This window comes from Natrix helvetica (assembly GCF_964273705.1).
Source record: "Natrix helvetica genome assembly, chromosome: 11".
Lineage (NCBI taxonomy): Eukaryota > Metazoa > Chordata > Lepidosauria > Squamata > Natricidae > Natrix > Natrix helvetica.
The window spans coordinates 17,951,652-17,977,062 of record NC_138562.1 but is presented as its reverse complement, the minus strand read 5'-3'; the positions used below and the strand labels follow the sequence as shown (position 1 = coordinate 17,977,062).

Sequence of the window (25,411 nt, the reverse complement as noted above, 5' to 3'; positions counted from 1 at the left end):
CCCGCCGCGAAGACGTGGACGTTCCTGGCCGTGGCAGCCGGAGGGAGGAGCCGCCTCCCGTCTGATGCCGAGGCGGCTCCCGGGTGAACCTGCTCCTTTCTGGCGGCCGGAGGAAGGTCCCTCTTGGGGGGCGGGGGCAGGAGGGGCTCCGGGCTGGGCTTCCCCCGGACGCAGCCGGGGCCTTTGAGCCGGTTTGACCCCGGATGGTCCGGGAGAGGAGGTGGGGCTCGCGGGGCAAATGAGGCTTTGCAGGCGGGAGATGACCGGCGCCCTGCTCGCTCTCCCAGCCCTGCGGGCATTCAGGCACTTGGTCTAGGCTGGGCCGGCGGCAGTCTCCGGCCACAGACATCCATTTACTTGTTCATCAGCGCCTTCCAAGACCGCGTGAGAGAGTTCACCATGGAGGCCGCGGATTGCTGGCTTGGCTGCTCGGCTTCCTGGTCCCTTCGGTGGGCGGTTCGGGCGGTGGACTCCTCGGCAGCTCTCAGCAAGAATGTGTAGTTCCTCACAATCTCTTCCACTTGGGCCAAGAGCCCCTGACGCTGAGACCCCGAGCGCACCACCTTCACCAGCCGCACAAAGGTCTCGATCAAGCTTCCCAGGACCTGGAAGCTGCCGCTCACTGCTGACAGCATGCGGGTTGGGCTCTTGTTGACCGCGGCAACTCGGCGGCAGGCGGCCCGGAAGTCCTTGAACTTAAGGGCCAACTCTTGCTTGTACTCAGTCAACTGAGGGAGATATGACTTGCCTTCCTGGGCCTGGGGGCTCATGATGCACTGCCGAAGGATGGTCAAGAGTTCACTGGTGTCCAGCTGCACAGCCAGGAACCCGTTGGGCCAGGTGTAGGTGCGGCCCTTCAGGGCTTGGATCTTGGCCAGGCTGCCCTCAAAGGAGGAGGTCCGCAGGTCTATCTCCTGGGTCTGGTTGTCCGGAGTGCTGCAGACGCTGGCATCCAGAACCTGGAGAGTTCTGCTGACCACTGGGATGGCTTGGTGGCTGATCTTCCCTTCTGGGAGGATTGGCATGGGAATGGCGTAAGAAAGCTCATCCTTTTCACTCCCGTCATCGGTCATGTCGCACTTCCTGTAGTAGAAGCAGTACCGGAAGGAGCAGCACCTCTCCCCGTCTCCATCTTCCTCTGGCAGCTTGTGGGGGCTCGGATAGATGTCCTCCTGAAAAGGAAGCACAGCACCACCTTTCTGGCTCTTCTCAGCCACTTGAACATAAGAGGGTTCTGCCACTGTCAGGTGAGGGTCCTGCATTTTGCCTTTCGAGGCAGGGTCTTGGGCGGTGGCCTCCTCCTGCTTGCGCAGGTAGCCTGGAGAACCTGGGGGCGTTTGTTGCATCTTTTCAACTTCGCTGACGCTGTAGCGCCGCATCAACTTTTTGTAGTGGGGTGCTCCTACGCACTCCCCCGGAGAGGCACACGTGGTCAGCCACAACAGGCTGTTTTCAGGGTCAGACCGGCAATCCCGCGATTCCAGGCTGGTGGACCTGATCCGGCTGCCCTTGGGAGGGGCTCCAGCGGAGGACTTTCCTGGCCCTTCTGTTTGCTGCGGCTCTCTGCCCCTGCTCGGCCTCTCCAGGCCTGACGCTGTGGACTGGCCGGGCAGGGGCCTGGTGCCACGGCTGAGCCGCTTGCAGTCACAACTCCGCCTCTGTTCCCTGGACATCCCTGGAACAGTCTGCACAGGGCTGGTCCGGACCTGGCAGGCGCAGCGCCCTGTGGCCGAGGGGTCCAGACGGTCCGGAGACACAGGGTCCCTCCTGGTCTTTGGCTTCAGCAGCTCTTCCAGGAATTCAAGCTCGTACTGCCTCACTTTCTGCAGCTGAGCCTGCCGCTCGTCGGTCTCTCTCTTGAGTCGTGTTGGGAAAGTGGCAGAAATGAGATTCTTGAACCGGAATGATGCTTTGGGTACTTTAGGCTTAGCCGGGAGATCCGAGTCTGGTGCTGCAATGGCCAGCGCCTTTTCAGGCCTTTTTAAAAGCATGGAAGTGGAGGGCAGGCTTCCGGTCTGAGCACCTGGGTGGACCTTCCCCTTCAGAGTCTCCCCTCCGGGACTACTGAAGGCTTGTGGGCTCTTACAGGGTGGGAGCCTCAGGGCGCTCCGGCTGCTGGCACCTGTTTCATGCTGTCCCTTTTCCTCCTGGCTGAGGACTGTCTCCCTCTGGCCAGATGGCCTGCCACCCTCTACCTGACATGGGAGTTCCTCTGCCCCCTCTGGCCTTCCCTTTGTCTGGCAGCCCTGGGCCGCCTGCTTCTCCTCTTCTCCTGCTGCTTGCAGGGGAGGGGAAGCCACCTCTGTGGGGCTGCCTGGGGGTCCTGGATTCTGCTGGCAGACTTCGCCGCTTGGCTGCTTTTGAGAGCAGGGAAGGCTGGGGGGGAGCCGGCCCACAGAGCAGGGCTGGGGACCAGACAGCTGCCTGCATTCAGGACCCCAGGGGGGACCGCTGCCTTCAGCTGGCGAGAATGCTGCAGAAAGGGAGGCTTTGTGGCCAACTGGCTGCAGACTTGAGGCGACGAGGACGGGGGCTGCTCTCTGGTCCTGCCGCCCACTCTCTGGGTGGCTGTTTCCCAGGACAGGGACAGCTGTGGTGTGTGGGGCCTCAGCTGTCCCACAGGGGAAGGAACCTTTGGGCTCGGGCACTTCCCCTTTGGCATTGGGCTCATTGAACTGCTGAGAGGGCGAGGGCTGGGCACAGCCTTTCTCCGTATCTCGCTTGTTTGTAGCGCAGGTGGCATCGGAGAACTGGTCCGGCTCTCGATATCGAGAAGTCTGGATGCGGAAAGGAAGGTCCTTCCGGGCCAAGAGGCCTTCCTTGCTGAGCTGCTGAGTCAGGAAGAAGGCAGCGTTCTGACGTTGCTGCACAGCTGCGAGAATCTCAGGGACGTGGGGGATCTCGGAGGAGTTGGTTTCGTGGCCGGAGTCCATCGATGACTCCGGGGTGATGGCGGCCAGAAGGATGAGGCCTGCAGGAGAAGAAGGCACACTCTTTAGTTGGGTGGGGAAAGCCTGGCTCAAGCCCACCCTCAGCCCCTGGAGGGACTTGCCTGCTTGGCCTAGCCAACCAGAGAGGGCTGAAGGGGGGGGGGTACCACTAATTGAAATGAAAGGAATACGGCATTGTGTGTCTGTGAACCACTGCTTCAAAGGCAAAGCTGCTCCTGTGCTGAGGGAGAAATGGGGTGGGGGTGTTTGTAAACAAGTGGTAGACGGGAGGAGCCAGGTATGCTGCTGGGCCTCTTGTCTTTTTGGAGGCCCAAGTTCTGGCACTGTCTCAGAAGGACGTTTATAGGGTTGTCTGGGCAGCCACCCCAGTTGTCCCTGAATGATGCACCTGAACTAGCGGGGGTAGTCTTAATGTCCCTTAAGAGCCCTTTTCTGAGCCACATTCTGGCCTCATCCCTGAGGACGGACTGCTGCCGCAGCTCTCTCTTTCTAAAATGGGCTTGGAGAGTCAAGTCTTTCCAAGGCGCAGCCCATGGTGGCCCTCAGAGCTAAGGCTCCAGCCGCTAACTGCTCCTCTGACCTGGGAACGAGGGTCCTTCCACCACGTCCCACTTCCATATGCGGCTATGCCGCTGCCAGTGCTAAACTTTGGACTCAACTTGCGGGGGTATTTTTGTGGGGAGGTGCTTCTTTTGCTTGGTACGTTCTGATGGGAACCACCTTAAAAGGAGGAGGGGTACCTGCCGTCTGCTGCGGCTGAGGGTGTGCGCCATCTTCTGAGGCCGCCAGCGCTTCCAGGGCCTGCAGTGTGGAGACCAGAGCATCGTCCAGGTCCTGAGCGTGATCTCGGACAGTCCGTGTCTGCATGCTATCTATTAGCGTCACGGGAATCTCCTCGTACAGGAGGCTGGAGAGCTGGCGTCCTGGCTCTTGCCCTTTTGCCATGGCGGCAGCTACCGCCGCCCGGCGTTTAGAGTCATCCTCATCAGAACTGTTGTCTTGGAAGCCGGGAGGTGGTGCGGTGATGGGGAGAAGGGAGGTCGTTTCATCATCCTCTTCATCACTCCCTGGAGGGGGGAGGGAGGTCAGGTCCACCATGTTGTCCTGTGTGGGGCCGGGATTGCTGCCTCGGTGAGGGGCCGGCTGCTTGCGCTTGACTTTGGCCTTGCAGGAGTCACAGTACAGCTGCTGGGGCTGGCTGCCCTGCTGGCTGTCCAGGGTGTATGCCCTGGCTCTGTTGGCCCAGCGCTCCTGGTCTGGGCCGTGGGGCTCGCCGTCCTCTCGCCCGGAGCTCTCTGAGGTGGGGTCTGATTTGGTCCGGGGCCGGGACTCATCGAAGAGGATCAGGTTTTCATTGATGTCAGTCCTGCTCTTGCGCTCCTTGTGCTCCCGCAAGTGCAGGTAGCAAAAGCTGAGGAGCTCCGAGCCCAGGGGGTCTGGAGGGCTGCCCCCTCCGGGGCTGGGGACAGGGCCTCCCAGGAGCCTGCTCTCCTTCTTAGCCAGGTGCCCTGCTGGTGCCGGAGGCTGATGGACGAGGAACGGGCTGCTGTCTGGAGCAAAAGATACATTGACCGTTAAAACATGCACCCCTGCCGTGGCTCCCAAGGAGGTGACTGGTGGACAGGCAGCCAGAGAATCCGTTGCCTGCCCCCTGGCGGAAGGACCAGCAAGGGATCCCGTGAGCAGAAGAACCCGAAGAAGATGCTCTCGCCACACCTCTCCCCTCTGCTCCTTTCCCCCCTCCCCACTTTCTGCACCGGATTGCAGAATGGCCAGTTTTGGAGCTCAAAGGAAGAGGAAGCGCATGGAAAGAAGGAAGCAGGGCCGGTGCCTGGCCACTCTTCTCCCAAACTGACGGGAGCCGGAGGTTTTTTTTTCTTCCCCCTCCATTGCCCAGACTCTCTCGCTGGTCACCAAGACGCACAGAACAGGATCGCTCCCTTGAGGCACAGCTGAGCTCAAGTCACGGATCCTTTGTGGTGTGCTTCTTGCGGGGGAGGCCGCTCCCCTTCGAGGGACCTGGCTGAAGACCCTTCTGGACTCCCTCGGAAGAGCCGCAAGCGGAAGTGCAGAGAGATTGCTGGGGAATGTTCGCAGCTCCCTTGCGACGCCCAATTCCTGGCTCCTCTCTTGCCCTCGGACTCCTCCCAATGAGACAGTGTAAACCCCACCCCCCATATCCTCTGAGTCCCTGACTGAACAACTGCAGGAGGAGGATGGAGCGAGCAAAGGTGTGCGGGGGGCGGGGGGGGCGGGAGAGTGCTGCCGCCTGCAGCTCTGTGGAGCACAAAAGCTCCGTGCCCAAGACACGAGTGCCTCCCCACCAGCCTGGCGAGGGGATCCTCCTGCTTGAGAGGTTCCAACTGGGCAGCTGCCGCCTACAGAGCCACCTGGGGCGAAAGGCCCATCCTTGGAACCCCTGTGTCGAGGGATAACATGGGCACCTGGCCAAGGGGCACAAATCTCCGAGGATGAAACGCACCTGCCTTGGTCAGTGGAAGCGGTGGTGGGTGACTGGTGTGTCGGGAGAGGATCGTCCGCTTGGAGTCCACTAGAAGGCGGCAGTAGCCAGCAATGAGGCAGGTGAAGTTGGTGGCCTCCGGCCATTCCATCAGCAGCACCAGAGGCTGGGAGGGGAAGGGAAGCCAAAGGGTCCGAAGCCTGTCTGGTCACGGGACGACCTCCTCCAGACGGAAAGGGGAGCTGCTTGGCCGTGAAAGGCCCCACCGCTGCCCTGCCCTTGGCTCACTTGCAGGGTGGCAGCCAGGGGCAGCAGCCGGACCTACCTTGGCATCCAGGATGCTGGTTTCCACCCGGGCCACCCCCTGGTTCTCCCGGAAGAGCTGGATCTTGCTGACTTTGCTGAACTCGGACAGCACGGTGGTGAGGTTTGTCTTCAGGTCAATGACGTGGCTGATGCCATGGCGAGGCCCCACCAGGAGGGTGGTGGCTGGCTCTTTCTCATCCTGTGCGGGAGGAGACGCCAGTCAAAGAGGCCGAAGGCCAGGGACAGGCCCTGGGGGTATGGCCGGGGGCCCGTCACCGTGCTCTCCCTCCCGCGCCAGCATTACTGTACCAGTCCCACAGTGCTGAACAGGACGCCAGCAAAAGTTGGCAGTTCGTTTAGGATGCGCAGGTAGTGGAGCTTCGCTTGGGTGGTGGAGATCTGGGAAGAGACATTGGCTTAGGGTTAGGGTCTCCCGTCAGAGCCGAGGGGCCAAGATCCCCTCGAGCATTATTCTGCCCCGGCAACGATGCAGGGGGCAAGGATGGCTTTTCTGGAGGTCAAAGCAGTTCAGCTCTAGCAAACTTCCTTGGCTTGACTACTGCAGTGGGTTCTGCCTGGGGTGTGCTATGGCAGCCAAGCCACAAACGGATGCAAGCTAGTCCTGCAGTGAGAGACTTGCGCTGGCTGCCAGCTGTTTTCTGGGCACCAGGCTGCGTGGACCTTAGCCTAGATGACCCAGGGGACTCTGCCTGGTTCTGCAGGAGCCCACCCACCCACTCCCAAAGGCCTGCTGCTGAGGGCAGCACCGTTGGATGGAGGCCTCCCTTGCGCTGGGCTGACAATGGCTGATACGGAAAAGGACCTTTGTGGAGGGAGGCTGCTCAGCTTCCTCCTGTCAGCCGTAGCCCTCGGGTTTCACACCAGGAGAGATTTACACACACACACACCCCAGAGAAAAGAGCTGGTTTTGGACTTTCTAAGAAGTTTGCACCACGGCTCCTTCTCTGAACGGAGAATCTTATGGAAAAGGCACCAAGGTAGAAACCAGGAGGTGGTGAGTTCTAATCCCCCCCCCCCCCTTAGGCATGAAAGCTGGCTGGCTGGGCGATTCCACTCTCTCAGCCCAACTCCCCTCATGGGATATTGTGGGGAAATGGGGGGGGGAAGGGGCATTAGGTGTGCTTTCCACCTTGAGTTATCTATAAAAATAATAAAGATGGGAGAAAACACAAACTGGTTTTTCTGCTTATTTTACATTTGATGTAGAATTGCCTGTTAATCGTCCGATGTCATTTACCGCTATTTACAGAGGAATGTCAGGGGTGAAAGACAGTTCGTACATAACAGAAAGCCCTTGTACAATCTTTCTTTAGTAACTTATGCACATCGAATAGCATGCCCCCTAATAATAACCTAATAATAATAACGGCCCGTCTAATAATCAGAAATAAAAACTCCCAAGTCCTGGCAACAGAGAAGAATTTGCTTCCAATTACCTAATTACCTTCCAGCAAGAAACATGGTTTGATAACCAAGAAATTGATTGGATTGCTATATGTTTAAGTTTCTCCTCCACCAGCCTGCACAGAGCAACACAACTACTGTGGTCTGTCTAGATGCCCTCTAGCCCTCCTATCAGTCGTTTAAAAAGATGCCAACTTGGTCAGGGAGGAGAGTTTGCAGGGAGGAGGCAGCACCCTTTTGGAGGAGCTCTGGAAATCCTTATCCATCAGCTGAAGGATGCTTTTCCCTTACAGCCTGTGGAGCCCCCTCTGGGCCAGAGGGGTCACTCTGCCCCCCCCTCAGGCAGCCATCTAGGATCAGGTGTCTGTCCGCCCTCCCTCCCTGCCCCCTTGCCTTGCCTTGGTGCCCCAGGGGGGCTGGTTCTGATGGGCCTTCAGCTGCTGAGAGAGGGCCTTCCGAAGGCTCTTTTCTTTGATGCCTTGCAACAGCGAGGGGGGCAGGAAAGGCTCCAGGCCCCATTCTTTCCTAGCAGGAGGGAGAGAGGGCTGGTGAGGCAGGCCAGGTGGGCTTCCTGCCTTTCCCCCTGCCCTCCAGGGATCCCTGGGCTAATAGGGGCAGCCCAGGACCCTCTGGCTTGCTTGGGGCATGGGGTGTCTACTACCAGAGAGGCAGGAAGGGCAAATGGTCAGCAAACGGCCATGGTCAGGTCCTGGGGTCAGAGGAGGCTCAAAGCCTTGCTAGAACATCACTGCAAAGGCCAGCTCAGGGGCTGCGGGGGACACTCGGAAGGGGCTTGGGGGGGGAGGGGGGAAGTGCTGCGGCTTTGGCTGCTGAACCTACTCCACGTTTTTGAGGGAGACTTTCTGGCTTGGCCGTGTGGCTGAAACGGTGATGTAAATGTGCAGGGCGGTCAGGCCGAACAGCATTTCCGGCTTGGGCTCCATCCCAAATCGCTCCCTGATCACATCGTTGCGGCTCTGGGGAAAGAGAGAGAGAGAGAGGCTGCTCAGAGGAGCTGCTTCCTTGCGTCCCCCTCCCAGAAGGCCCTGTCCAGGTCTTTGCAGCACCGCTGGGCTCCCGGGGCGGCTGGCTCGTGGTTGCAGCCTCCCCCCCCCCCGGGCTAAGGCAGAAAGAGGGCCCACCCCTCTGCTGCGAAACAAGGGGGAACCATCGACTTTCGACAATGGAAGCGCTGATTTGTCCAAATGTTATTAATATGGAAAATATTCTGAGATACGAACACCTTTTGAACGAAAAGGGTGAGCTCAAAACGAAACAAGAATTGAACAAGCAAGGAATTGATATGGTGTCAATATATACAACTGCAACTACTGGTAGGCAAGGAGCCTCTGTGCCTGTGCCTCTGCCCCCTTCCTCGGCTCACCTGGATATACAGGTACTCAAAGGCTGCCGGGTCCCTTCGCAGCAGCTCCACGGGGTCTTTGGGAAAGAAACTGACGCGGAAGAGGCATCGCATTCCTTGGTAGTGCGTCCTCTGCACCACCTGTGGAGAAGCAGAAGGGAGCCTCCCTGCAAACCCTCGCTTCTGGCACACGAGTGGCGGGCATCCTCTTGCCTCCCTGAACACTCAGCCTGACAGCGCCAGCTTCCTTCCTGGGCAAGACGCCTTTGCAGAATCGCCTTACAAAAACCTCCCCAGAACTGGACAGAACAGGACACCCTGGTGTGGTGTTCCTGGTGTGGTGTTCCTGGTGTGGTTGACCAGTGGTGGCATCATCTCGGCATCCTACTTCTGCTGCTGCAGCCCAGCACCGACCGCACTGGCTCTTTGGGACACGGCTGGCTTGCACATTAAAATGGGTTATCTGCAGCCCCCTCTATCCCCCTCCCGCAAGCCATGCCAGGAGCAAAGCAGGCAGGCAGCCCTTCCCAGGGGAGCCATGAGGAGGCCAAATTCCTGCCGCAGAGAGAATGAACCAGGGGGCTTACATGGGCCAGGGGCTGCTTGTCCTGCAGAAGAAGGAACTTGTGACTTTGTTCAGGGCTGGAGTATTCCAGGACTAGGGAGAAATGCTCGATCTGCCTCAGGGACAGCCGGTCCTGCAAGGTCATCATCACATCCTGGCCAGAGAGAGAGAGAGAGAGAGAGAGGAGCTAATGGGAGGGGGGCTTCAGTGCTCAGAGATGTGTTCCCTCTCCCAGGAAGGCCCAGCGTGGTGCAATTCTCCAGGGAGAGGGGCCCAGCTGTTTAGCAGTTCTTAGAATGAAGGGAAGGACGCCAGGCACCAGACAGGAGGGAACCATTGCTCCCACCCCCCAAATTTCACCTTGGCTGCATCCTTTGCATTGTGTCCCTCCCCACTGAGGAAAGTCTGCTCCAGATCAGCCTGATGAGCCGCCTGGCTCCTGTGGCAGCACCCCCTACCTTGACCGTGGTTCGGCCATCAAAGGTGAAAGACTTGATCTGCCCGTTCTCAAGGAAAACCTTCAGTACATTCGGAATCAGGAGAAGAGCTTCCTTCTTCAGCATGTCCTTGGGGAACACGCGAGAGGGAGGAGCAGGGTGGGGCAGAGAGAAGAGGGGGAGAAGAACAGAAAGGGGGAGGGGAGGGAGAGGAGACAGCATCAGCCACACTTGGGTTTTAAGGTTCAGCCGTTGTGGGGGAATGGACCCTGGAGGACTGGCCAAATGTACACCCCTGCCACCTCTGATCTCCAGGGGGGCTCTGAGCTGAGCTGGCGGACCAGATGCAGGCTGAAGGCCCCCAACGGGCAGCGCCTCGAAGCAGGGAGGTGGCTGCAAGCATGCACGGGTCCCGGACTCTCTGGGGAGGTGTCAGCTGCCTCCTGACTGGCCCAAAAGACTTGTCCCCTTGGACCTGTTACACCAGGGGTGTCCAAACTTGGGAACGTTAAGACTTGTGGACTTCAACTCCCAGAATTCCCCAGCCAGCCATGCTGCCTGGGGAATTCTGGGAATTGAAGTCCACAAGTCTTAACGTTCCCAAGTTTGGACACCCCTGTTTTACACAGACTGGAACATACATTGAAACGGTTATCTCCAGATCCTGGGCAACTTTGACGGATGTCGTCAGAAACAGCCTGGCTCCCCTTTGCTGCCATACCAAATTGAGATGCCTCTCAACTGTTTCAAAGGGCCTTCTCCACCCCATATCGGAGCTCCCGGGCGTGGGAATGGGTACATAATGCATGCTCTATCCCCTGGCCTCAGCTGCGCTTCCTAAGCGACCCTTGGGGAGCTCTTCCCCCAACCGTGCTGCGAGGGAGGGTGGAGGTGAGCCGAGCTTTCTCAGGAGCTGCACAGGGGGGGAGACACTCACGGGATCCGTCTCGCCAATGGTGACGTGTTCCGAAAAGCGAACTTTCACTGGGTTCGACCTCAGTTTTGCTTTTTTGGCTGCGCTGATGAAGGCTGATTTGGGGGACTGCAAAGAGAAGAGGCGTCTGATGAGCTCTGCCCAACAAAAGAAGCCTACAAGCCAAGAGAATTTTCCTTGGGCTGGACCCTCTTCACGCCCCCTCAGGTTCTGGTGGCCCAAGGGCTTTGGCTCGGCTCTCGGCTACTGGAGGCCAGGCTGGATCTGGCCACGCTGCTCTCCAAAGGATGACCCTCAGAGTTGCTGCTCGCCTCCCTTCCACTGGGCTGGTGCCAGTGGCCACACAGCCTCTGAAGGAGAAAGGCGCTGGCTGTCCGGAGCCTTCTCCAGCCAGCCTTCACCACTAAAGGCCGTGCTGCCACTTGGGCCGTTTCCCTGCTGCTGTGCTGGGGGTCTGGGAAAGAAATGCCAGCAGTTGCCTCCCCCCCCCAAGGAGGAACGAAGGAGCCCCAAGAAGTCAGGAGGAAACCCTGGCCCAGAAGGTCCTAGGAATGCCGCAGGGGATGGCCAGGTGGCTTCCCATCACCTCCAGTTTATCAACAGAGGAGAAAAGCGGTACATCAGCCCCTGCATGAGCCCAAGACCCTGGCCCTTCTAGGGGCACAACCGCCGGAGTAGCCAAGATCGGCTGCTGCTACTGCTGCTAATCATTGAAAAGAGGACGAGTTTCATTCTGATGCCCTGGCCATTTTTTTTGGGCTTGGGGGTGGCACATTCAGGCAGCCAGAGCCCTCCAGCCTGCCTCCCCCCGCACCAGGAGGCAGGCTGCACATCAAGGCAACGGGGGCTAAGTGGGATCAGGAAACCTGGGGTCTAGCCTATTGAGGGGGGACCAGCCATTTCTTCGCAGGTGGCACGAAGAAGAGTCGCTGGCATAAAGGCGGTGCCCCTCCCACCCCAAAGTTTGGCTCCCACCTGGTGAGTCTGTAGCACCGTAAGGATCAGAGCCTCCTGGGCGCCTCTGCAATGAGAAGGGAGAAGTGGCTGCTTTCAGGAGAATTCCGCGGAGCTTGGCAGCAAGCGATGGCGTCGGCTGCTCCCTGCCCCCGATGGAGTCATTCCCTGGGTCCGCGGGGGTCCGGCTCTCCTTTTCGCAAGCTCAAGTTTTTATTTTACTCCCACCCCCAATCATGGGTTTGCTTAGGATGCCTTGGCCTTCAATCTCAGGGTGGGGGGGATGAGATTGCACTTCTCCCTGCCCCAAAGATTATGCAGAAGGTCCCAGCAGTCAATTCTGGGAAGAGACCCGGGTGGGCTTAAGGCGGCCCCTTCCGGAGCAGTCCAGGCTCTCCAGAGGGTCTCTGAGTCTTCCTCCCCTTCCATTCGGGCATCCCGCTCTTACCTGACCAGTTCTATAACTCTCTCTCGGGGGGCGTCACTTACATCTTCATGATTAATGGCCAATATTTGGTCACCTGCCAAAAGCTTATCCTCAGACGGCCCTCCTGCCAAAGAAAGGGGGGGGGGTCTCTGTGAGCCAGGGCCAGGGGAGCTGGGGGCATGGCTGTCCCCAGGGGGCTTTGGATGTTTCCATCACATGCTGGTGGCCCCCACTGCATCTCAGCCCCCCGCCTGGCTGTGCTCTCTCGCTCCCTGCGCCTTCTTTTGCAGCTGGAATCCCTGGTGTTGGGAACAGGCTGTCCTTACCATTGGGGACGGGGTGGGTGGGTGGGTTTGACCCAGGGTTTCTGTCGTTAAAAGTTCTTGACCTTGACTTTGAAATGATGTGACTTGAGAACCATCAGAATTGCCTGTTTTGAAATTTTGCATATTCCCACTTTGTCCTGTTCCCGCTTATGGCTTTAGTGAAAGGGGGGAGGAGTGTTTCCTGACGTAGCTGTCCCCCCCAATGAACAGAAACCCCCCCCTGTGCCCCACTCCTCGTACTTGCGACCTTCACTGGCCCCACTCCTCGGGGCATTTCCCACCGCACCTGAGGTCACCGAGCGAACTACCACCGGTCTCTCACTTCCGGCCACAAAGCCGAATCCATAGACGGGGTGACGCTGGAGTTTCACCTGTCGGAGGGCCTCTGCAGGCAACTGGTCACATTCCATATCATCCCAGCCACACTCTGCCTGCGTCACATGCCTGGGCGTGCGGAGACACAAAACAGGAGAGGGGAGGGTGGCAGCTGCTTGCGCCCTCTTCCTTGGATAAACCTCTGCTCTTCTATTTTATTTTATTTTTGCCAAAAGTTTTTTTATTTTTTAAAGACACCTATAATATAATCCAAAGTATACCGTTACATCTTAACAAACATTTTTTGAATATTTAATAGTTATATCAATTCTTCTTGCCATCAAGCCTTGTCAATTTTTAGTTGCTCTTCTGCTTTCCACACACCGTATTGTAGCCTGTTTCATCAACTCTTCCCCCCTCCCTCCCTGCCTCCTTTCTTCCCTCTTCCCTCTCTCTCTTCTCTACTTCCCCTTGCTCTCTCCCTCTCCTCTCCCCTCTTTCCACACCTTCCCCCTCTCCTACTCTTTCCCTCCCTTCTACTTCCCTCTCTCCTGTCTCCTTTCTCTCTCTCTCCCTTCCGTTCTCTATTTTACGTGGTGTATTTCCGCCTTCTAGCAAACCCCATTCAATATCGGTGGAATTGATAATTATATTCCCAAAGAAAAAAAATACTTTCCATATTGCTAGTTTTTCTTTTAAAGGTATACCTTGATATGAATTCCATTTTTTTTTAAAAAACCTCTGCTCTTCTTCGTAGGCTGGGGGGACCACAAGGTCCTCTCTGGCACCCCTTCCGGGCTGGATGGGACCACCACTCTGCCAGTGGAGGGCTCAGCCCCATAGTTGACATGGCCTCTCTCCCAGACTGAGCAGTCTCCCTCTCTCCAAGGCAGAGGCTGACCTATTCTCCTGGCACTTTGGCACACCAGATGACTGGAAGGGAGTCCCGAAGGAGGAAAGGCCCTCCCTCCCACCTGAGGGCTGCACTCCTACCCCAAAGTGAGGTTGCTCTCCTGTGGTGGATTTATACGAGCAGCTCAAACTGGAGATGCAAGAAGGGGGGGGGGGGAAGAATCTAAGCGGGATTCACCCTTCGAGATGCTCAGGCAGTGGAACAGGTCCTGTCCTCCTCTCGCACCTATTGTCTCGGGGTGCCAATGCTCAGTACATCCAGCGCTCTAGAGCAGTGATGGCTACCCTTTCGGCAGCAAGTGCCCAAAGCGCTTCTGTGTATGCGCATGTATGCATCTCCCCCACCCCAATCCCTGTGTCAGGCCTCCAGTCATATTCCTTTTAGGATTTTTGGCCTGCCACACTCTCACTTATTTTATTATGTTGTTTCATTCGTGGGGAATTGGGAGGGGGAATAGTAAGGAGTAGAATGTGATGTTGTTAAAATAAAACATTCCTTTCTAGAAGCCCAAGGTCATCCTTTGTCTCTGCACCTCTGCACCTGACTGGTAGTGGGAAATGGGAGGGGAGGATTGTACGGAGTTGGATGCTATGTAGCCATAACAAAATTCTTCCTAGAAAGCCAAGGTCATCCTTTGTCTCTGCACCTGACCGGAACTGGATGGGTGGAACTGCCAACATGGCAGTGGGAGATTGGACCATGGGATGGGCTTGGGTGTGTGGGGGACAAGATCACGAACTTTCAACTGGGTGGGGAAAACTCAGGAAGCTCATATTCAGGTTTCCCACAGATGTGCCAACATGTCTCTCTTAATAAATTGGAAGTTTGAGAAAAGTTCTGCCTTGGATTCTGATTTAATTTTGGATAATATTTGGAATGCTGTGTGACCCCCTGTGACCCCACCCACCCCCGCACATGAGCAGCACCCGAAGACCAGCTCTGCTCTCCTTCTCTTCCTTTTCAAAAATGCCAGCAAGGAGCTGCAACCTCTCCAAATGTACCCAGCCCAGAAGGTGGGGAGCCTGACTTTAATCTCCCTTCAGCAGTTTCTTTCTAGACCAACCGATTTCATGGAGCTGGGCCTCAGGTGGGCTGTTCCCTAGGAAGGAAATCCCATGAAAAAAAAGAAAAAGCATTGCTGCAGGACCAGCCCAAAACAAACCAGAAGGCATTTTCTGGGAAGGAAAGGGAAAATCCCCCTCTACACCCGCCCCCCAGGACCGACTGGAGCTGCCTGTTGGAGGCACTCTGAGTTTTCCACTGCCTTGCTTAGACTAAGCAAACCTACAAGATCCTGTGGAGCCTCCTTATTCAGGGACAGAACAAGGTGCCAGAGCAGAAGATAAAAGCCAGGAACGAAGAGCAGGAAGCTCCTGGTTGGCTCAAGAACAGGCCTGTCGAGTGCCAGTCCCAGCGGTTCCAGGCAAAGAAATCCCCTTCCTGCCTCTCCTGGAAGACTTCCACACAAACAATCCCTTCGTATCCGTATGCCCTGGCTTTATTTTCTTCCTCATGCCTAGCTTTTGCTGCCTGCTTGTGGTTGGATACAGGCAAGGGATTCTATCTTAGGAGCAAGTCCGGCTCCTCCTAATAAATCTGGGAGGGGGAGGTTGCTTCAGAGGGCCCACCGTGATGCGGGCGCAACTAAACCCTCCACTCATAGCAGGAGACCCCAAAGCGAGGGCTTCCCAGGAACTGCCCCACTGCTCCTCCCCCACAAGGAAGCTGCCTCAGCCTGGAAACACACACACACACACACACCCGCGTCCCCCAGCAGCCTCCTCTGGTCGCGAGGTACTCACTGTCGGTATCCAGCAGCCAAGAGCAGGGACAGCTTGCTCCAGCCTTCTCACTGCTGCTTCCACTGTGCTGCTTCCTTGGCTTGTCATTGGTGATGGCGGCGCCTGTGGAAAGAGCGAGGGAGGCTCTGAGCTCTCAAGCCTTGGAAATCCAGCCCCATCTGTGATCGGAATCTTAAAAAGCCGCCTGGCTCAGCCCCAGAACTTGGCGGGGGCCAAAGAGCGAGCGAGGGAGAAATTCTCTGCAAGTGCCAAGCAGCTGCTTGCTGCCCAGTTCACAGGTCCTTTTACAGCAGAGATGCATCAGGGAAGTGGCTTCCTTCCCTCCCTCCCTCTGACCCTCTCCCCCTCCCCAGGGAACCCCGGGATCTCCTGGGGAAGGACTGAGACTTGGAGAGCTTAGAAGAGAAGCAGAACTCAAAGGGAGGAAATTCCGCTCCCAAGGAGAGATCACACTGCCAAGCAAAAGAGGAAAGCAAAGGAAATTGCTGCATGGCCTGGTTGTGGCTTGGGGGGGGGGGCATTTAGCAATCAGGGGTAGGGGGGATAGGGGAGAGAGAGGCCATTTGTTTAAACAGGCCCTGCACTTTTCAGGACATAAAAGGTTTAGAGGTAGGCAGATGAGTAGGACTGCTGGTTTCCCAGCAACCTCTTGCGCAAGGCCACCCAACGGGTTGAATAATGTAGGCTTCCTTAATCTTGGATGTATGACCCTCTATAGTTTTAGGGTGGTTATTTCTCTGATTAATGTAGTCGAGTTGCTTTAGGGCTGATGTTTTTTTTTCCTATTGGATATAACAGAAGGGAGAGCAATAACCCCAGGGAGTCCCTCCCCCACCCTGGAAGACTCAGAAACATCCTTGGGCAGGAGCTGGTGAGAGGAGTTGGGTTTGGATCGTACATTAGGAGGACAAGAGACCTCCCTCGTCACTGAAACACCGTAGGATGATTTTATGCATTTATTTTTATTTAAATAGTGTTTATTCAACATTTTTACCTTTAAAAACAGAAAGAAAAACACAACAACAACAAAACAAAACATACATAACAACATAAAGTAATTATACAGCCTTCTGTATTGGCATTCGTGTTTAGCCTTTATAGTTCTCCATTCTCCATTGCCTTCCTATCGATTCTACCTTCTCTAATAATATAATAGCAGTAGTACTAACACTTGCGATAATATTAATTGTTCATATCACCAATATATTTATACTATAGTCAATACTTTAAATTTGATAGTAATTAATAACTTTGGTTAATTTTTATTCAAGGCTAGTTTAGGGGAAAAAACCCAGAAAGACTTCTATTTCCTATTTTGGCTTCTGTTTTCTAGCCACTTATAGCAGTGGTGGGTTCCGGATCCCGTCGCAACTGGTACGCTGTGACAGGGTCGGGCATTCACCCCGGGCACATGTGTTGCGCATGCTACCGCTCTGCGACCCCCCAGCTGTTCGGCGGAGGTTGTGCAGGTGCCATACATGCGCAATTGGCCCGTTTCCCTCAAAAAGAGGTAAGGGACGCGGGTGGGCCCAACGAAACTCCGTTCTGGTATGGTGGCCGCTGCTCCCATCTGCCACCGGTACGCCCATACTGGGCCATACCACCCAGAACCCACCAGTTCCTGTCTGGGTTCTCTCTGCAGAGGGTGCTGGCCAGGGTGCTGAAATGAGAAAGCCCGCACTGTTTGGCTTGCTTGGGAAAGTGTTGAGAGCAAAGCATGTAAGACAGCAAAAATACATTTTTTCCCCCTGCGCTTTCCAAGTTGCCTGATCTGAACTGACACCAGCAGAAGGTGCAGCAAGGTTCAGTCTAGGGTGGCACGTTGAGGAAAGAGGAGAGCGAGGGGAACACATAGCTTGACAAGGGTGGGCAGCAAGTCAACCCTATTCCAATACCATTCTGGGGGGCTTCAGAGGGCTTTGCTTGCAGCTTCCAGAGTTCCTGGTTCCCATACAGAATCGCCTTATTTGTGCTGTATTTGTGCTGATAAATAAATAAATGTTCTTCTGTAATGAGCCGAAGGACAGAAAGGGGGAGTAGTGAGCTCCCTCCCATATTTGGGCATACCAGGGGCTGTAACACAAATACATATATACATGTATGTATGTGTGTGTGTGTGTGTGTGTGTGTGTACACACACACACACACACACAGAGTATATATTGCTGCCTATTTCGACATGGCAACTCAAGATGGCTTACAGAATACAAAACCTCATTTAAAACAATGAAACTAATAAAAATATAATAATATAATATAATGTAACATAACGTAACTTAATAATATAATAATAACCCCCTCCACCCTCTGCCCCAGCGACAGCACATCACATGAGCCATTTAAAGGGTTCCATCCCACTCTGGGTTCCCCAAGCCCTCTGGCAAAACCAAGTCTCCACTCCCCTTTCGCTCCCCATTTATTTCCCCTGGGAGGGTCCATTCATTGTTCACCTGTGGCCTTTCTCCCAAGTCGACCCCTGTTCTTTAGCTCTTCCCTTTGTCTGGCCACTCTGCGCATGCGCACACTGGGAACAGGCTCCAGCTGTTCTTCTGCCTCACTGATGTCTGACTCCGAAGGCAGCTGAGAACTGGCATACGTCCCTGGCCCCCTCTCTGCCTCCGAAGCACAGCCCTCATCAGAGCCTTCCCTGGACTCCAGGACTGGCTCATGTTCCTCCCCAACCTCCTCACTGTCCGAATCTTCTGGCTGCTCACAGGCCACAATATAACCTGGTCCCAAGCCATGAAGGGCTTTAAAGGTAACAATCAGCACATTGAATTGCACCCAGAAGCAAATCAGCAGCCCATGCGGCTCCTGCAGGAGAGGTTGATAAATGTGCACACCGGGATCTGCGCAAAACCATGTGGCCCGCTGCATTTAGCACCAACTGGAGCTTCCGGATGCTCTTCAAGGGCAGCCCCATGTCAAGCAGATTGCACTAATCAAGACGGGAAGTGAGTAGGGCATGGGTGACTGTGAGTAGGGATTGTTGGTCCAGAAAAGGGCATAGCTGGTGCACAAGCTGCAGTTGTGCAAAGGCTCTCCTGGCCATGACCACCACGGGCTCTTCAAGCAGGAGCCGTGAGTCCAGGAGGACCCCCAGATTACACATACATTGCATCAGATGTCCTATCCGGTCCCACTCCAGAAAACAGGCCAAACGGGCAAGATAGGCTCATCCTCTGTGATTTGGGGTTAGGGTTAAGTTTTTTTTTTGAAGTCTACAGTTTCCTACACAGAGCAGGGGGGAATCCCCAAGTCCTGTTTTTAATTGACCCAAGAGGTATGTTATATTTTACTTTAGTTTTTTTTAATGTGTCTCACAGTTATAAGCATAGAACAACACAAATTATTCCTTTGTTAAGTATACAATGGTTTCAAGTTATTATAGTCTATGAATTAATTAAAAGATGCATTTATAATGCTGGCATTTTATGATCCTGTATGCTTAATTTGCCTTCAAGGCTGACTATGCTCCTCCTCCTTATAACTACATTTTTCGGGGGGGGTGGGGAGAGATGGCATTGTTGTCCTTTTCTTGAGACGAAGAGAAGCAACCTTTCCTTTCACGAGGCTTTCAACCTTGGGGTTTGATTCACCTGCCCAGGCCTTCCCGGGGTTCCCCAGGGGATTCTGAACCTTCATAGCTCTGCCTAAGGAGCACAAGAAGCCTCGCAGAATTTTTTGCATCCCTTGTGTGGGTTCTAAAAAAAGGAATCGTCCCGGAGAGCCTGGATCTTTTTTGCTGGAAGATAGATAGATCTTGTCGCTGCTGCAGTGTCGTTGCAGATCTAGCCTAGAGACTGCCAACTCTCTAGCTGCCTGTGAAAGACGGCAGGTGTCCAAATTCTGTGCTGAGGACAGGCAGCGCTGGGGGGAGGGGGAGGATCGCCAAATCCCCCTCCCTACAACAGAGAAATCTGGGGAGGCAGCTCAGAGCAAGGGGAGACCCGTAAGTCTCTTGTGAGGCTACCAAACGGTTTCTTAATGCAGGGTCAGCCACATTTATAGCCAAACGCTTGGACTGAATACCGTAAGAAGCTGACTCCCCAGGTCAGTCTTGGCCTGGCGGTGCCACATGCCCTGTGGCCCTGATTCCCGCGTGGCTGTTCGGCACAGATACCTTTCTGCAGGCAGTTGCTGTCTGAAAGGCTGCAGAGCTTCCATAGGTGATCACCAGCCTGGTTGTGGGCTGCTTGGAGTCTCATAGGATAGCTTCACTTCCTGAAGCTGCCCAGCAGACGGGCTGGTCCTCCCCCTCTTCTGGATCTGGCAGTTGACCGGCAGCCTGAGAAAGGATGGGTGCAGGTAGTGCCACCTCCCTCCTTGCCTGCCTCTTTTTGGCAAGCAACCTGTATCAGAGCTAATGACAGAAGAGGAGGACCAGCCAAGTCCTTCACAGCCTAAAATAGCTGGAAAGGCTCTGGCCAGCAATGCTTCGTGTTATCCTCCAGAGAATTGTGGCTGATGCGCAAAGCTTTTTGCATGGGATGAAGACTCGTGCATCGAAGCTCGCCTTACTGCCAGCATGGGGGTCCTTCTTGCCTATCTACAGAGCTGGAGCGGTTCTTCCGCTTCTTTCTAGCCAATGTTCCATTTCCTGTTTTATTTATTCCACTTATTCTATGTGCGTTAAAAAAAAAAACTGCTTTAGTTCACCAGCTAACAAGGTTGCCTGGAAACGGACTATCCAGTGTGACAAATTCTTGACGGTTAGCAGAATTCAGTTGCTTGAAAATCAGTTCTTTATCAATCCAAGACAATTAGAAAATTCTGACAAAATATGTACCCTGTCACTCTGGATATTTTCATCCTATGGATAAAGAAGCGCATCCCAATCTACAGCTTTCAATGTTATTGACACCTAAATATAATTTTCTATCTAAGCCCACGGGCGTTTTTCTTTCATTTGTTCTCCCATGCAATGCCGTCAAATCTCTTCCTGCTGCCATTTCCTTAAAAGCACCAAGTGCTCCAAGACAAGCACAGATCCTTCCACCCCTTTGTTCTCCACATTCAATCACTTGTGAGGACCAATTTTATCTGCACAATACTGAATGAATGAATAAATACATGCACACTGGTCTGCATGTACAGCCGTAGTTTCTAAATACACAGTGCAAAAGAGAACATACACCTTACATTGGAGGGAGTTCCACCCGAGAGTGCCGACTGTGAGGAATAAATGCTGTGGGGATGGTGAAGGACAAGTTGGGTTATTTTCCACAAACATCACCATGATTTCCTCTTACAATTGATACAGAGATAGTCCAGTTTCTTCTAGAAGAGCCAAATTGGGACATTCATCATGATAAATGGAGTTTCGTTTTGGTGATGGGTAGCTCGCTTTACTGTAATGCACAAATCTTGATAAATCTTCTCCACAGATGGTTTTGAATCATCAAGATAATACTCATGTCCCCACTCGTCCTTCTTTTCTCTAAGGGCTGCTCCTGCTTAAGCAGAGGGCTGGACCTCCAAGGTCCCTTCCAGCTTTATTCTGATCGGAAACAAACTGAATCTAGTCAACAAAGAATGGCTTAAAGCTCACCCAAAACACGGTCCTATCTAGAGGATATTAGCAGCTCAGGAAAGAGCTTTCAAACCTTAATTCCAGGTTGCTTCTCTCCTTGATTAGTTTCCATCCATTGTTTCTCATCTTGCCTTCTGGTGCTTTGGAAAATAAACGGACCCCTTTCTGTTTGTGGCAACCTCTCAAACATTGGAATACTGCTATCATGTCCTCCCTAGTCCTTCTTTTCTCTAGACTACTTCTGCTTAAGCAGAGGGCTGGACTAGAAGACCTCCAAGGTCCCTTCCAGCTCTATTCTGATCGGAAACTTAACAAAGATTAAGGGATTTCTGGTTCCCAGAAGTGCTTCTGCAGACTGGGACCCCGGGGCCCTTCCCCCCCTCCTAAAGCAGTGCCAATAGAACTGTGAGAAGGCTCTCCAAGTACTGCAGAAACGTTTCCATGCCTATCTTTTCATTTCATCGGTCTCTGCTGCGCGCCCCGCAGTTTCATTTCAACACATATTTTAAAGATTTAAACAGGGAGCTGTGAATACTTTGGTAGAATGAACATCCCATTAGATGATGAGGAGCAGAAACAATAAAAAGGGAGTAGGAATTATACTGCGTTTCCAAAGTATCCAAATCTGTTAAGCAGCCAAAGGGAATGAGGTGGGCAAACTTGATGAATGAATAGAAATGACGTGAAGTAAAAATAAAGGGAGAGAAGGAGCGCATACAAAATTGTTCAAAGCGTAGGTGGTATTTTCCCAAAGCAAATCACAGATTTTCCCAAGAGGTGTTAAAAAAGTGGCGCGAGGAATTTTACTTCCTGGGACTCTGTTGGCAGAATCTGTGGGGGGGGGGCGTCTTCCCACAGATTTCTTGCTGGGGTGGGCGACCCTCTGTCCTCCCTGGAGGTGCCTTGATGGAACACCTGAAGTAGGATCAGAGGTCTAGAAGGTTCCTTCCAATCCAAGGGGGATATGCATGGAAGCAGCAGGAACAGGATAGCAGGAAAGAGGCCACAAAAGAGCAGTCCTGATTTTAATGAAAACTGAACTCAGCATCCCAAGAGAGGTGATTTTAATAAAATCAGGGCAATTATAAAAATTATACCATACGATAATAGGGGGGAAAAATTTGAAATTATGAGCAATTCCAGTGAGGCAAAGAAGAGGCAACATTGACTACACAAAAAGTTTGGTTAAGGTCCGAGGGACAGGAAGACAAAATGAGGAGCTTGAAATTGGCCTCGAAAGAAGCCCAGAGGGACAGGCTGTCAGCTGTCAGCAAGGATAAGACCCAAAAGGAAATAGCTGGAGGGACGGTGTCTTTTTCAAAGGAAACAAAAAGAGTAAAGCAGTATGCTGTATAGTTGCTTCGTGGAGATGGAGAAAGGATGACAAGGAACAAAGGAAAGGGAGAAGTTATATTTTGACTATTTCCTTCACGATCCAAAGACTCAAGCTTAGATGTTGCTTCATCTTCTGTCTTCCAGGTCTCTTTCTAGCCACTGCAGAGGGGTATTTATTTGCCTCTGCCAAGGATACTGCCCTCTCACACCCAGCAGAGCCTGGTGTTGCCCCCCCCCCCACATTTCAAGGGCCAGAAAGGGAAAGGGGGCCTGTGAGGTGCCAGGCAGGAGATGGGTGGGCTTCCCTGCCTTGCTCTTCTCTGGAAGAAGGTGGTCTCTAGCTGCAAAAGCCCCACCAATTCCGGGGGAAAGAGCCTGAGCAGTAAACTGGCATGAGGCAAGGCAAATAGAAACATGGGCTCTCCAGAGCCTTCCTCCCCCCCCCCCACCCCACATAATGTTATACTAGGGATGGTAGATGTGAGAGTTCAGTAATGAGAAAGATTACTTATGTGTGTGTATGTATGTATGTGAGGGAGGAAGGAAGGGAGTTACAGCTATGTCAGATTTTAAAATATATACCCCAAATAACCCAATTTAAATGCAAAGCTGGGGATTTTAGCCATCTCTTGACAGCCAAAAATACCTTTATTAGTTATATGATGGTACATTTTTGCAGTTGTGTTTAACATACCCAAAGGCCATTCTTCATTGGGAGGGGTCCAAAGGAGGGAGCCATTGACCAACAGGGTTAAGTGGATTAAAGCCAAGATTTCAATTCTGTTCACAATGTGCTTCAAACCCCCTTTTTCATGCAAGCCCCCAAACCTTTTTGTTTACATTTTGTGAGGAAAGCGGGAACATCTTCATGGTGGAAATAAAATGACAGAGATCTCACACACACACACCCTGCTTCCTCCCCAGGAAGTGAGAAAACGGCCACCAGCTCAGCCCCTCCCTGGCTTGTGGCCTTCTTGGAGGATCCTTGCTGCTTTTTTTCTGACTCCACCATACCAATGACTTCCTTTTATTAAAAAATCCTCATCTAAATTGGCAACTGGTGCAAACAAGCTAAAGAGTAGATATGCAGAACTGTGCAGGTAGTGAGGCAACAGGCATTTTGCTAACATATGCACCACATTTAAAGGTGTCAGATGGGGTGGGAATTTTTACTGAAGTGGCCAATGGCACTTCAGAGGCCAGTGAGTGGCCAATTCTGTGCTCTGGCAGTCTTCTTCCTTGCCCATCCCCTCCCTTAGCACCCCAAGCTGAAACCGACTGGGTTCTTACAGAAGGGCTGAAATATGCTAGAGAATTTTACAATAGAAGGATAATGGGACGATACAGAATATAACATAAAGATGTGCTACTACCGGATGGATTTAGGATGATGTAATGAAATGCCATCATATAAATGTATTCAAAACTTAAGAATATCTCACATAAAATGAACTAATAATATAGTCAAGTAAATGTTTAACAAGGATAATAACTGTATACATACAGTATATACCAGATTGACAATATGAGATTCTATATAAATTGTAAGCCAAGACTAGGGAGAGGATGCACACAAGTTTTGTAACCAATTGACACACTGGATGTAACTGGAAGATGGTTTTATGTTATATGTTTGTCTGTGCTTGTTTGTTTAAAAATTTTAAAAAAATTCTTTAAAAAAAAATAACAGAAAGTCTCCCTCCCTGCAGGAGTCGTTTGGAAGCTCCAGCTCAGGCCTGCCCTCCTTTTTCCTTCCCCCATCACCCTGCTTACTTGGCTTCCCTAGTCACCCCAAGAGAAGGCCCAACGTAGCCCCCCCTCGTCCTCCACAGCATCCATGCCAACCGCCAGGCCTCCCTGATGCTCAGCTCAGCTAGTGGCCCCCTCCCCCTGCACAACACCTGTCATCCCTCCCCAGCCGAAAACGGAGAATATGGTAAAGGACACCCCCCCCCCCGGAATAGAAAGAGCGGGCTGGAATTTCTGTCCGGTTACTGGGAGAGTAGCATAGCAAGATGGGCCCGCACGCGCTTCTTCCCACCCCACCCCCAGCAGCCTCCACCAAAGAGACCTCTCTCGCCTCCGTGGCTCGGGGGGGGGGGGAAATCGCTCCACCCCGCCAGTTTTCCAGATCCCAGAGAGGAAAGCGGGCGGGGGGGGGTGTCTCAGGCCTCCCCCGGGCCAACCCTCGATCTGGAAGCCTGGCAGGCAGGCTTCCAACACAAGGACACCTCTTGCTAAGGACAGCGCAAGTGCCAGCCCAGGCCGCCAAGCTCTCTTTCCCTTGCCTGCGGGGGTGGGTGGGGGGTGAAGGCCGCTCCTTTCTCCGGGGGAGGAGAGAGGTCGAGGGTCCGCAAAGGAGGCTTCTGACGCTCCCACCCTCGCGCTCCTTTCCCCGGCGCCGACATCACCTGAGCCCCGGAGGTACCGGGATAACGGGGAGAGGCCGCCGCCCCGCGACTTATCTTAAGAAATGAAGGGAGAACGCGGCGCCGGGAGGCAGGCTGGGCCGGCCAACGGAGGGCAGACTCACCTGCTTAATTGGGCTGGAAGAAAGAAGGCCCGCGGTAAAGCTCCCTGCTGCCCGCCTTCCCGGCAGCCCAGTTCTGCCGCCGCCCGGTGCTCTCCCATCAACGCTGTTTCAAGGAGAGAAGTCCTTTTTCTCTTTCGGTCGGGAGGGGCTCCGGAGACCGCAGCGCCCTGGCCGGGGAGAGAGAGGGGACAGGCCCGCTCGGAGAGGAGGCGGAGCCGCAGCAACTTCCCACCAGCCGGTATCTCCGCGTCCCCAGAGAAACCCGCACGTTCTTGGCCGGCCCGGGCTAACGCCAGAGCTGCCCGAGAACCGAGGTGACCGCAAGGTGCAGCGGCCTGCCGGGGCAAGGCTTCCATCACTGGCTTCATTCCTTTCCACGGAACGGGGCGGCCCCGGAGAACTGCGTGGCAAGCTCGTGGCGGCATGCGGGAGGGCTTCCCGGGGACTGACCGCAGCCGGAGGGGCAGGGCTGCCCGCAAAGGGGGCGTGGTGCGGCCGCCATTCCCTCGAGCCCAAGCATCGCCCCTCGACGCCCGCCCGACGCTTCCCCGACGGCTTCCCCGACGGCCCCAAGCAGCCCTCTTCCGCGAGGACTGGCGGAGGGACGGAGAAAGATAGAACCTGTGGGCCTACCTGGCACTCGCTCCCACCGCTGCGGCTCTACGGGGACGGCGGCGAGGTTGCGACAGGGCGTTGGATGCCCGTCTTTGGCCGCTCCATGCTCGGCCTTCGCTGGCGGCGGCGGCGGCGCGGCGGCGCGCCCGGGGGGTTGGCGCGGCTTCCCGGAACGCCACCGGGCCTAAGCGGCCAGGGCGGCGGTGGCGGGTGGAC

The 25,411-nt window shown here is 54.3% G+C and overlaps 1 protein-coding gene across 1 annotated transcript; it reads right to left on the bottom strand.

Annotated features, from left to right (window-relative positions):
* Positions 1-347: 347 nt before the first annotated feature.
* FRMPD3 (FERM and PDZ domain containing 3) lies at positions 348-25,411 on the bottom strand. The gene is made up of 17 exons (XM_081964194.1): positions 25,214-25,411; positions 24,581-24,683; positions 15,180-15,281; positions 12,436-12,593; positions 11,845-11,947; positions 11,418-11,463; positions 10,446-10,550; positions 9,530-9,637; positions 9,094-9,225; positions 8,528-8,647; positions 7,984-8,120; positions 7,542-7,668; positions 6,028-6,117; positions 5,738-5,917; positions 5,434-5,578; positions 3,692-4,501; positions 348-2,971 (listed from the first exon to the last, which is right to left on the bottom strand). The coding sequence occupies exons 4-17, from the start codon at positions 12,557-12,559 to the stop codon at positions 354-356; spliced, it is 4,845 nt and encodes a 1,614-aa protein (XP_081820320.1). The 5' UTR covers positions 12,560-12,593; positions 15,180-15,281; positions 24,581-24,683; positions 25,214-25,411; the 3' UTR covers positions 348-353.

Excerpts from the sequence above, each read along its gene's own strand:
- FRMPD3 (XM_081964194.1), bottom strand. The coding sequence starts at position 12,559 with ATGGAATGTGACCAGTTGCCTGCAGAGGCCCTCCGACAGGTGAAACTC. Across the intron at positions 10,551-11,417 it reads CGGTGCTACAGACTCACCAG|TCCCCCAAATCAGCCTTCAT; the intron begins GTGGGAGCCAAA and ends TTCTCTTTGCAG. Across the intron at positions 5,579-5,737 it reads CCAGCATCCTGGATGCCAAG|CCTCTGGTGCTGCTGATGGA; the intron begins GTAGGTCCGGCT and ends TTCCCCTCCCAG.